This window comes from Notolepis coatsorum, assembly GCF_963971535.1.
Source record: "Notolepis coatsorum genome assembly, chromosome: 3".
NCBI lineage: Eukaryota > Metazoa > Chordata > Actinopteri > Aulopiformes > Paralepididae > Notolepis > Notolepis coatsorum.
This window is the reverse complement of record NC_140167.1, coordinates 92,521,183-92,533,981: the sequence shown is the minus strand read 5'-3', so window position 1 is coordinate 92,533,981 and position 12,799 is coordinate 92,521,183. Positions and strand designations below refer to the sequence as shown.

At 44.9% G+C, this 12,799-nt stretch overlaps 1 protein-coding gene across 1 annotated transcript in view; it reads left to right on the top strand.

The window, feature by feature from the left end:
- Window positions 1-12,589, top strand: part of lmx1a (LIM homeobox transcription factor 1, alpha) — a gene marked incomplete at both ends in the record, with an annotated part of 28,410 nt that extends 15,821 nt beyond the window's left edge. The window contains 6 exons of the mRNA XM_084310200.1: window positions 1,276-1,496; window positions 4,125-4,306; window positions 5,084-5,161; window positions 5,868-5,970; window positions 8,809-8,985; window positions 12,447-12,589. Of these exons, the coding sequence (XP_084166326.1) occupies window positions 1,276-1,496; window positions 4,125-4,306; window positions 5,084-5,161; window positions 5,868-5,970; window positions 8,809-8,985; window positions 12,447-12,589 (904 nt within the window). The remainder of the gene's footprint in view (window positions 1-1,275; window positions 1,497-4,124; window positions 4,307-5,083; window positions 5,162-5,867; window positions 5,971-8,808; window positions 8,986-12,446) is intronic.
- Window positions 12,590-12,799: the final 210 nt, after the last annotated feature.

The window sequence follows — 12,799 nt, the reverse complement described above, 5'->3', positions numbered from 1 at the left end:
AGTGTTTGTTTGCACCAACAAAGAGGTGCAGAAGCTGTCATCACCGTCGTCTCACGGCTCGGCGCTGACTGGGCTCTGTCGACCCCTCGAGGCCCGGAGACAAGCGGCGGCGGCCCAATGATGACGCATCATCCTGCGTGACAGAACCCCAGAATGCCCGCGGTGCCCGGCCGGCAGACAATAGCCGTGCTGCTTGGGGGCCGGCTCTGCCTTTGTCCCGCTCTGGTTAAGCAGACTTAGGGATAATTCCGCGGATAATTCCCGGGGCCAGCAGCCCAGCCTCTCCCACCGGGACACCTGATTCCCCCCCTCTGGTTGGAGCCACGGCCTGCCGAGTAGCCTTTTCTCCCGCCTCCCCAGGACCACGGCCTCAGACACGGCAGCCGGAGCCGCGGTAACAGTCTCCGAGGCTTAGCCCCTGGGTCCTGGTTGCTAGGCGCTAAGACGCACACCCGGCCACTCTGGGGGTATGTGTCTGTGGCCTGGGACGGGTGGAGGACGGGAGGGAGGGAGGGAGCGGTGGAAGTGAAAGGGGAAGGGGGCGGGGCAGTCATCTTGACTGACAGCTCGACTCAGCTCCATTCCCAGAAACTGCCATGCTATCTTGGAGTCTTTTTTGTGTGTGTGTGTGTGTGTGCGTGTGTGTGTGTGTGTGTGTGTGTGCGTATGTGCGTGTGTGTGCGTGTGTGTGTGTGCGTGTGTGTGTGTGTGTGTGTGTGTGTGCGTATGTGCGTGTGTGTGCGTGTGTGTGTGTGTGTGTGTGTGTGTGTGTGTGTGTGCGCGTGTGTGTGAGTGTGTGTGTGTGTGTTTGTACCTCAGGCGCCTGGGTCAGACGAGCTTATACTCAAGCGGTTCTGAACAAAACAAAAAAATGCTGCTCCTCACTGTTCACTGAGTTCTCCTCTCTCTCTCTCCCCCTCTCTCTCTCTCCCCCTCTCTCTCTCTCTCTCCCCCTCTCTCTCTCTCTCTCCTCTCTCCCCCTCTCTCTCTCTCTCTCTCTCTCTCTCTCTCTCTCTCTCTCTCTCTCTCTCTCTCTCTCTCTCTCTCCCCTCTCTCCCCCTCTCCCTCTCCCTCTCCCTCTCTCTCTCTCTCCCCTCTCTCTCTCCCCCCCCTCTCTCTCTCCCCCCTCTCCCCCCCTCTCTCTCTTCCTCTCTCCTCTCTCTCTCTCTCTCTCTCCTCTCTCTCTCTCTCTCTCTCTCTCTCTCTCCTCTCTCTCTCTCTCCTCTCTCTCTCTCTCTCTCTCTCTCTCCCCCCCTCTCCCCCTCTCTCCACCAGGTTGTTTGCGGTGCGGTGTGGGGGCTGTGCGGAGGCCATCTCCCCGGTGGAGCTGGTGCTGAGGGCCGGTCCCGCCGTGTTCCACCTGCGCTGCTTCACCTGCAGCGTGTGCTGCTGCCGCCTGCAGACCGGAGACCGCTGTGTCCTCAGGGACGGACTGCTGCTGTGTGCCAGAGACCACCACCAGGGCCTGTCCAGCCCAGCCTCCTCCAGAGACACAGGTAGTAGTAATAATAATAATAATAATAATAATAATAATAATAATAATAATAATAATAATAATAATAATAATAATAATAATAATAATAATACATTGTATTTATAAAGCGCTTTTCAGGAACCCAAAGACGCTGACAATGAGCAAAACAAATGAACAGATACAGAGTAAGGAAACCGAGGGGAGGGGTGGGGTGGGGGGGGGGGGCAGGAGAGGGAGAGAAAGTAGGGAAGGGGAAAGGGAGGTATAGTGAGAGTGTGTGTCATCTGTGGGTCATTGTGTATCTCTGTCACTGTATGAATTGATATTATGCTGTTCTTTTTTGTAACTTTTTTTTTAACGGAATGCCTTCTCAGAATTGTATCTTCGAATTCTAGACATAGCCTCCACAGAGTCAAGGCTGCAAGGAGGATCACTGGAGCTAGCCTCCCAGATATCTCCACAGTCTTTACCTCCCGCTTGCCTACGTCGTGTAAATAACATCTTACAAGACCAGTGCCACCCAGCACACCATCTTTTTCAACTGCTGCCCTCTGGTCGAAGGTACAGATCCATCCAGTCCGGAACTAGCAGACTGACCAACAGCCTCTATCCACGGGCTGTCAGGCTGCTCAACGATCAACATCAACTTGCCGCCCTGCACCCCCCCCCCCCCCCCCCGTCCCCTCGCACCCCCGTCCCCAACCCCCGGTGACATAACTCCCACTTCCACATTACAACAATAACTGTGAACCGGACTTGCATTGCTGCACTATACACTATTTCAGTGGTTCTCAAACTGTGGTACGCGTACCACTAGTGGTACTTGGTGGTACTGCTGGTGGTACTTGAAAACATTTACAAAAAAGCACAAAAAAAAATAAAGAAAATATATATATATTTTTTTTTTTTTGCAGTCAGGCCACTGAACTTAGAAGCAGCAGGCCAGTGTTTCTGGTTGCGGCGGCGCGATAGTTAGATAACCTAAGTGGGGAACAACCAGGAGATCACTGTGACAGAGAGTAATGCAGTCTAAACAGTCATAAATCTTTAATTCAACTTCAGCCCTGATCATAACCATTTATTTATTTTAGATTTTTTGTAATGTCAGATAAAAAATGAAATACTCCCACTTTTCTGAAAAGAGTTGGTGTTAAATCTGATATTACAAAAAATCCATCAAAATCTGTGTTGTTGCTAATCATTGACACATGCCTAGCCTGTAATAATCTCCCCCAGGAAAATGTACTTTGCATTTGATATATTGAAAATATTTAACTTTTTGTGTGTTTTTTTTAACAATAATTTGTGATGCCATCACACAAACTGGCATTTAAAGAGTAAAATTTCAAAAATGTATTGAATATGTGTTTTCTTTTATTGTTTACAATAATGTGTGATGCCCATCACAAACACTGGCGTTTAAAGGGTAAACATTCAAAAATGCCTGCACCAGAATGCAGGAAATTAAGTTTTTGTAACAAAATAATTGTGTGTGTGTGAGTGTGAGAGAATGAAGGACAATTTCTTGCTGTGTGTGAGAGAGAGAGAGAGAGAGAGAGAGAGATAGAGAGAGAGAATTAAGTACATTTGCTGAAATACAGTTGTTCTTAATTTTCTCACTTGCTATGTGAGAATGTTAGTTATTATGGTCTCAATGCCCCTTGCATTGTATGAGTTGTGTGGAAGAGTTTGCTAGTTCTAGTGCTATCCCTTTGTACATTGTGGCTGTGTCTGACAAAAGTTAACAATAAATAATGGTATTAGGAATACATTTGCCTCCTGCGTGAACTGTGCATAGCTGAATAGACTGTATTTTAACACCGGTCATATGGTGGTACTTGGAGAGCCAGCTACGTTCTCAGGTGGTACTTGGTGTAAAACGTTTGAGAACCACTGCACTATTTCATCCATTGAAAGTCAACGCCCCCCCCCCCCCCCCTCCTTCCATTAACTCACTGGACTGTCACTGAAATATTTATATTTATTTATTTGCACTAGCACTAAATGCACTTGGGACAATGATGGTATGTTATTATTATTGAGGACATTGGGACATTGATACTTTACTTTATTACTATTATTATTGACATTATTATTTTGCACATGCTATATTTTATGTTTGTATGCCAGTGGTGATGTTCCTAACAAATTTTCGTTGTACCAACAATGACAAATAAAGATCAATTCTATTCTATTCTAGACCCCTTCGGCGCAATATTCCCACATGTGAAATCGTGCGTCTGAAATGGTGTTAAACGGTAAATGGTGCATTTCTATAGCAGCTTTTATCCAAAGCGCTTTACAATTTGTTCCTCACATTCACCCCCAGTCACACACACACACTGACAGCGGAGGCGACCATGCAAATCTGCTCAACGGGGGAGCAATTAGGGGTTTAAGTGTCTTGCTCAAGGACACACTGCCCAGGAGGAGCGGGAATTGAACCAGGAACCTCGAGATTACCAGACGACTGCTCTACCTCCCAAGCCACTGTCACTCCCCATATTATGCTGTTTCTTTTTTTGTAAAATCTTTTTAACGGAATGCCTTCTCAGAATTGTATCTTTGAGTTCTTCAGCATTCTATTCTTCTCCATGTGAAATCGGACATATGAAAGGGCTAAACCACAGTGTTCTCCTCTGTGCGCTAGGTAAAAGTGATGACGAGGAGGAGGACGAAGAGGAGGACAGGGAGAAGTCGTCGGTGAGACGTAACGGAGCGGGAAACGTGGAGCGGGACAAGCGGCCCAAGCGCCCGCGCACCATCCTGACCACTCAGCAGAGACGGGCCTTCAAGGCCTCCTTCGAGGTCTCCTCCAAGCCCTGCAGGAAGGTAGCTGCTGCGCGCTCCTTTGAGCTTAACCTCCCTTTCACTGCCACACGACAGCCGGTTAACCCTTTCACTGTGACAATACAGAAGGTTAGCCCTTTACTATCACACAACCGATGGTGATGCCCCATCATTAGCATCATTAGCTCCGCGTGATAGTAAAGGGCTAACCTTCTGTCGTGTGGCAGTGAAAGGGTTAACAGGCGCCCCAAAAAGTGGCCATTCCCCCCCCCCCCCCCCCCCCCCCCGTCTTTTTTGAGGACTGCATACTTTTTTTGCTAACCAAAATACTATACTTTATACTTATAGCACATGCATAAGCCTGGTCTCTTTTGAAAGATAACATTCTGAAGTTTCAGGTACAATAAAGAAAGATCACTTTTAGTGCTAATGAAATAGAGTAACATAGGTCTGAACTTGAGTGTTAGAAAAACTTGTTACTCACGTTTTTCTGTAGTAGTTGCAATATCCAAAAGTAGTATATCCAAAAAAAAAGATATATACCCAAACCACTGGGAGACGGCAAATACAATTCACATTTTAAGATTTTTCTCGAATTGGTGGAATTCATCTTTTACTTGGTGGAATTAATATTTTCGCAGAAAGATTGTCTTTTTTCCCTTCTGCTCAGAAGTGGACTCTTTGCTTCACGTCACGACGTGGCCTGCAGACCAGACCACGAGGGTCACCTTCGTTCACCTCCCGTCTCACTCCTGATCTCTCTCTCCCTCCTTCCCTTTTTCCTTCCCTCCTTCCTCTCCTTTTCCTTTTCTGTTCAAGGTAAGAGAGACCTTGGCAGCAGAGACGGGCCTGAGCGTCCGGGTTGTACAGGTTTGGTTCCAGAACCAACGGGCCAAGGTAACACACACACACACACACACACACACACACACACACACACACGCACGCACGCACGCACGCACGCACGCACGCACGCACGCACGCACGCACGCACGCACGCACGCACGCACGCACGCACGCACGCACGCACACACACACACACACACGCACGCACGCACGCACGCACGCACGCACGCACGCACACACACACACACACACACACACACACACACACACACACACACACACACACACACACACACACACACACACACACACACACACACACACACACACACACACGCACACACACACGCACACAGAGTCATATACACCACTAATAAAAGGATTCTTTCGGCACCATGCTACGCTGCCAGTATGGAAATCAGTCAGGTTATCTCTTCATACAGGAAACCGATGACATGTCACTGCTAGATCTCTGTAGATTAGGCCTGTATTTCCTTACAAAGCGGGTGCGCGTGTGTGGTTCCCCTGCCCCCCCCCCAACCCCACCCCCCCCACGCGCTCTCCTATGAAATATGTCCTTTCCTCACTATTAATGCGTTTCAATTGAGTGAACACGTTCTCATGAGGACCCTGTCTGTCCATAGTAGGAATGGCTGAAGCCTGGGTGGCAACGGGGGGACTGTCGAGTGAGATGGAATTCTGACTACGGTTATGGGGTGAGGTCTGATGTAAGTCCACCACTATGTCGTGCTTTCAGATGAAGAAGCTGGCCAGGAGACAGCAGCAGCAGCAACAGCAGCAAGAGCAGCACCAGGAGCAGCACCAGACCCAGGAGCAGCAGCACCCACCACATCACTCAGGTACTGACAACCAGGGGTGTGAAGTACTCGAGTAATTGTACTTCGTTACACTTCTTTGCACTTCTTCAACCATTACCTGAAAAAATAAATAAATAAAAAAATATAACCATAACTAACCTTACTGTCATGCACTTGTCCTAATAAACTAACCTACACTGTAGCACTCAACACTTTATGAATATTGTTACTCAGCTGATAGAGTTGTGCCCTTCCTGATGACTTGTCGTACAGAACTTGTAAGTCGCTTTGGATAAAAGCGTCAGTTAAATGACTTTAATGTAAATGTAAAATGTAAATGTTACAATACTTAAGTACTGTTTTTGGGGATTTGTACTTTACTCAAGTATTTATTAGGTTTGTATACTTGTACTTTTACTCAATTACATTGCAGAGAAGAGAAAAAAACATACTTTGTACTCCCTACATTTAAAATGCAGACCTACAAAGTACAAAGTACAAATCTCGCAGGTCCAACTATTTTAATTAGTATATTTGTTTCTCCGGCCGAACTAACGTTAACGTTATTAATCCTGCGGCCGCGCTTTAAAAACAGATCAAATCAAAATCAAAATCAAATCCCCATCAATGGAAAATTAACCCGCCCATACCCATGCTGATTGGTCCTTGTGCAAGACTAGAAAGCGGGGATCTTTGATTAAACACCTGCTATCAGAAGAATAGACCGTCAGAGTGACAAGCTACAGAAGATGGCCACAAACGATAGTACGAGTGATGAAGTACGGAACATTTCATTGCCCACGGAATAAAAAAAAGTTAGAACTTTTACTTTTTAGTACTTAAGTACATTTAAAAGTAGAAACTTTTAGCCAGATACTGTGACTTTTACTTGAGTACGAATGAATGAATGAATGAAAACTTTATTTAACAGATTGCAGAATGGGTACAATACAGTACGGCTCAATACATACAATTGTTAAGGGGATGCAGACCTGAGAAAGACGTTTGTCTTGTTTCCATCAGGGTCCCCCATTTTCAATTCATATAGACATTTATGACATACACAACATACATGACATTTATGGCATAGGGACATATAGGTATTTAGTACTGATACATTTGTGACATAAACGGTATTCAAATATACAGTACTGTTACCCCTAGATCCTGACAGAGTATATACATATGATGGGGAGGGGACTGTACATTAGGAGGGGGTGGGTGGGTGGGAGAGAAATATACATACGGCGGGGAGGGAATATATACATGCGGTGGGGAGGAAACTGTCTATTAGGAGGTGGTGGGGGTTTTGGGCATTTACGGTGGCCAGTTTTGAATTGCAGCCTCCCGTAGGTCCTCTTTAAGAGCGGTTTTGAATGTGGGTAGTGATTCACATTCCTTTACAGCTTTGGGTAGGGCGTTCCACATTGTTGTGGCATAATTGCGAAACGTGTTTAGTCCCTTGTTTGAGCCGAATCTGGGTTTTACATGATTTGTTGAGCTTCCTCTGGTGTAGTGGTTGTGGTATTCACTGACCTTTGGGAAGTATTTTGACATGTACAATCATCATAGATCTAGCCTCTTTATTTTGCTCTCAAAGTGCACCAGATTGATGCATTTAACTTTAAAATGTAAAAAGTACGATTTTGAGACGGTACCCATACGTTCACTTAAGTATAAATTCTGGGTACTTTTTACACCCCTGCTGAAAACACTACAAAACACTATTCAGTGCAAACACAGACAGATATAGGTACTGTATATCTAACCATGGGCGGTGGAAGAAGTAGCTACACAGTTCCTTAACTTAAGTAAAACTAGAAATGCCCAGATAACCCCGAATCATTGGCCTCTAGAGGTCATGTTAAAGTGGTCCAGTTATGCTGCTCTGATTAAAGGTGTTGTTAAAGTGGTATGTGGTCCAGTTATGCTGCTCTGATTAAAGGTGTTGTTAAAGTGGTATGTGGTCCAGTTATGCTGCTCTGATTAAAGGTGTTGTTAAAGTGGTATGTGGTCCAGTTATGCTGCTCTGATTAAAGGTTATGTTAAAGTGGTATGTGATCCAGTTATGGTGCTCTGATTAAAGTTGTTGTTAAAGTGGTATGTGGTCCAGTTATGCTGCTCTGATTAAAGGTGTTGTTAAAGTGGTATGTGGTCCAGTTATGCTGCTCTGATTAAAGGTTATGTTAAAGTGGTATGTGATCCAGTTATGGTGCTCTGATTAAAGGTGTTGTTAAAGTGGTATGTGGTCCAGTTATGCTGCTCTGATTAAAGGTTATGTTAAAGTGGTATGTGATCCAGTTATGGTGCTCTGATTAAAGGTTTTGTTAAAGTGGTATGTGATCCAGTTATGGTGCTCTGATTAAAGGTTTTGTTAAAGTGGTATGTGGTCCAGTTATGCTACATCTCCATCAGTTTTTGATGTGTTTTCTTCGCAAAATATATGTAACTAGTAACTAGTAACTGACTTGTTCAGATAAATGTAGTGGAGTAAAAGTACAAAGTTCCCTAAAATGATGATGATGAAAAAGTAAAGTGCAAAATACCTCAAAATTGTACTTATGCACACAACCTGAGTAAAAAGATACTGATAAAAAAGGTATCCACTTCATGACTAATTGAAAACATATATGAACCCTTTCACTACCAAAACGGTTAACCCTTTTCACTGCGACAACACACAGAAGGTTAACCCTTTCACTGCCACCCCGTCGGTTGTGTGATAGTAAAGGGTTAACCTTCTGTCGTGTGGCAGTGAAAGGGTTAACACTTCAAATCTAGTTGTTGTTGAACATTTGATCAGAATCCTTGATGGTGGGTGCGGGCGGCCAAAGCCGTCGTCTTTGAGCTAGCATGACTCGTGACATTCCTGTCTCCCAGCAGCCTCCTGTGGTGGGCTGACCTCTGACCTGGACTCCGTGGGCCCCGCCTACCCCTGCCTCGGGCAGCAGCAGCAGCTGGGGGTCACCGCTCTGGAGCAGCAGGACTATGACATGGAGCCCTTCAGACAGGGCCTCACCCCACCTCAGATGCCTGGGGACCACATGCACCCTTACGGTACAGACCTCCGCACCTCACCTCGTGTATATATTCTGTCAGGATCTATGGGTAACAGTACTGTATATTTGCATATCGTATATATGTCACAAATGTAACAGCACTATATACCTGTATGTCATGTACTGTATGTCCCTATGCCATAAATGTCATGATGTCATGTATGTTGTGTATGTCATCATAAATGTCGCTATGAATTGAAAATGGGGGACCCTGATGTAAACGAGACAAACGTCTCTTTCTCCGGTCTGCATCCCCTTAACACATTAACTGCCACGCAGTTTGCCCCTCTCATACCACTCTCTGCCACCACTCTAAGCCTATGGAGATGTTTACCTTCTTTGCAGGGCTATAACTTTTTAAATTGTATTGCTAAATTGACATTACTATGGCCCATTCAACATCGATTATCTATCGTTCAGGATGTGGGAACGTTATACTTTTTCATTCATAGATTCATACGAAAATACCGTCTAGAATATAAATATGTTTTTATCGTTTTCTGCAGTAATTCCTAGAACGTGAGTTATAGGCATAAACGCATATATAGATTATCAACTGCCGTTTGTTGGCGATACACGCTATATTAAAGATTTCAACTGTACATGATCCTAAACGTTATGACTTATCATGCGCGAATGAACAGGGGAGGGGGGGGGGGGGTCTTTTATAATTCCGTGATCATCGTTAAATGCTTTATGTAGTATGGGTGATATATTGATCAGAGCAGTTTGCATTAATAATAATAAACAAACACGCTGAAAATTACGTCAGCGTCCTCTTACTGTTCGCCGATGAGACTGGAGGAAAAAGATCCCACTTATTTGACGGCGATCTCCTAGATCCATTTCCGGTTTGTATAATCATAATAAACGCCCAAATCATATCGATTATTGCGTTATGGCAGCGATCGCTACACACGGACGTGTGTCTAGAGTCCCGCAACAATATGTGAGTGCCGGACGCATTTGCCAGATGCACGGAGATCTCCAGAGATCCATTTCCGGTTGTAACTCGCCGATCATCCACCAGGCGGCAGTATTGAAGCGTTGCAGAGTTGTGCAGGCTCCCACTGTATCAGCCAAGGCTGGGTGAGGGCATTCTGAATACCATGGCGAAAAAATGAAATATGATCTCAATAACGTCGTACGCCGTGGAATGGCAGAATTAGCATGACCTTGAAACACGTTGTACAACGTTTTTGGCGCAGGATGTGTTACGATTGTGTGTATTGAGCCGTACTGTATTGTACCTATTCTGCAATCTGTTAAATAAAGTTTTCATTCATTTATTCATTCAGTCATGGGGAATTATGACCCTACAATGTCCCCCAAACGGTACAAGACAGTAGGAAACGCAACATGTGACGTACCCCCAAACGGCCTGAATTCTCAATCCACCTTTTGACCACGCCCCTAATATGAGCCGCTGAGGAGAAGTTCATGTTTTTAGTTTTATGAGAAAATTATAATAGTTTTTTATTTAAAGTAGAATAAAATAAAATGGAATATATAAACTAAATTAGAATAGGAAATACAATATAATATAGGACAGGGCTGTACAATTGTGCAGGATTGTTGTAGAATATATACACTAAATTACAATAAGAATACCGTGGAATAGAATATATAACAGGGCTGTACAATTGTGCAGGATTGTTGTAGAATATATACACTAAATTACAATAAGAATACAGTGGAATAGAATATATAACAGAGCTGTGCAATTGTGCAGTATTGTGCAAAGAATATGAACAGGGTCATGTTCAGATGCTCACAGGTTTGAGTATGTGCAAATATAATAGTCCAGGAAGGGTGTGTTAATGTAACACATTGTGACAGACGCAAGATGACTCTGAACTTCCCAGGCCTCCTTGCTATTGTAAGGCAAACACATTGTCAAGTTTGGTGGAAATCGTACTTCATTCACAAGTAACACATAATTTCCTGTTAACCATGTGTTTTTCATGTGGTTTAGCCGATCAATTATCTAAAATTTAGATAATTAGATAATAAAGTGGTTCCCAACCTTTTTCTTAACACATTGGACGCCAAAGACGAGTTAAGTCGTTATTGTCCGCCATGCGTTGAGCGCCAAAGACGAGTTAACTCGTTCTTAGATCGTTTTTTCTTTTCTTCGATTTTAACTGTTTCAGCGCCAATGACGAAAAAAGTCAGGTTATCTCGCCGGGCGTTGAGCGCCAATCACGAGAAAAGTCGGGTTTTAATCGTTATTTATTTTATTAGCTATATCCATTCATAATTCCAGCCTGATGTTATCATTGGGAATGGCTCTGAGATAGCAAACGGCCAATACCGCCGCCTAAGGCCTTGCGGCCCCTATTGCACCCCATTTGAAACGATGTGGTTTGTTTTCTTGGCCGAGCTGAGCCGTGCAGCCGGGGTCTGAATACTCCGGCAAGGCAGGCGCTTCGAATGATGCATGGACTAGGCTCCCCCCCCCGTTTATATGCAATGCTGGATAACGCTGGATACACGAACGCGACCAGTATTTGGAATGGCGATCAGATAATTGGATTATTCTTTTTGCAGTACATCATTTACAAGGTAAGGACTCTATGTTATCGATCTTGCGTTGATTATGTATATTTTATAACTGTCTTGGTGATTCCTTCTCTCTGACACTGATTTTTCCATCAGCTTGCTATGCTAGCTTCGCTCTGTTTAAAAAATGTATAGGTTATCTTTATTTATTTAAAAAATTTCTTTTTCTACACCCTTAAAATCAAGAGGGTTTCGTGCCCCCATCCCCATGGAGGTTGGCGATCCCTAGTGGGGGTCAGGACCCCCAGGTTGTTTGGTAACCTCATGAACAGGCTAGGGGGGAGTAGGGGGGGGACATTTTTTTTTTTATAATTCAAGATGGCAGGAATTCCAATATGGTGGACTTCATAGGTCCTTATGGCAAAGTTGTTGAGCATGAGTACATGAGTACACGCATCTTTGGATACCAGTTTCATGACTGTATGAGTAGCAGATCAGGAGATAAACTAATTGGCCTGATGGTGGCGCTAGAGGAAAGGTCATGGAGTCACCAACATCAAAAGAGTTATTCCTCTAGGGGCCATGAGTGTGCCCAGCAAATGAAAAAAGGTTAGAACAAAAGGTATTCGAGATACACACTTAATTCTGATATTGAAAGCTTGGCCTGATGGTGGCGCTAGAGGAAAGCTCATGGGGTCACCAAAACCAATATAGGGTTCATCCTCTATAGGACATGAATGTGCACCTCAAATTTGAAAGGATTCTAATGAAAGCTATTCATGTGAAAAATCGCAGCGGATGGACACTTTGTCTTTGTCGTTCGGGGGATATAATAACAAATGTTTTGGTTTATTGTAACGTAATGATTTCCCTCAGATGAATCACTCACCCAGTTGATTGACATTTAATCAGGTAATTGTTCGCTGACAGGAGGTCCTACCTTTACTCCCCCTTTAGGCTTCAAGGGTCTGTATGGAGACCTGGATGGAGACCCCCTGTGTGACCTCACAGACACTGACTGCCTGACCCTGGCAGACTCCTCTCTGCTCACCCCCATCGACCGTCTATACTCCATGCAAGACTCCTACTTCACCTCCTGAGACCAGAGGCCTGGCCTCCCTGGGTCCAGCTGACTAGAGGCCTCCCCTGGGTCCAGCTGACTAGAGGCTCCCCTGGGTCCAGCTGACTAGAGGCCCCCCTGGGTCCAGCTGACTAGAGGCCTCCCCTGGGTCCAGCTGACTAGAGGCTCCCCTGGGTCCAGATGACTAGAGGCCTCCGCTGGGTCCAGCTGACTAGAGGCCTCCCCTGGG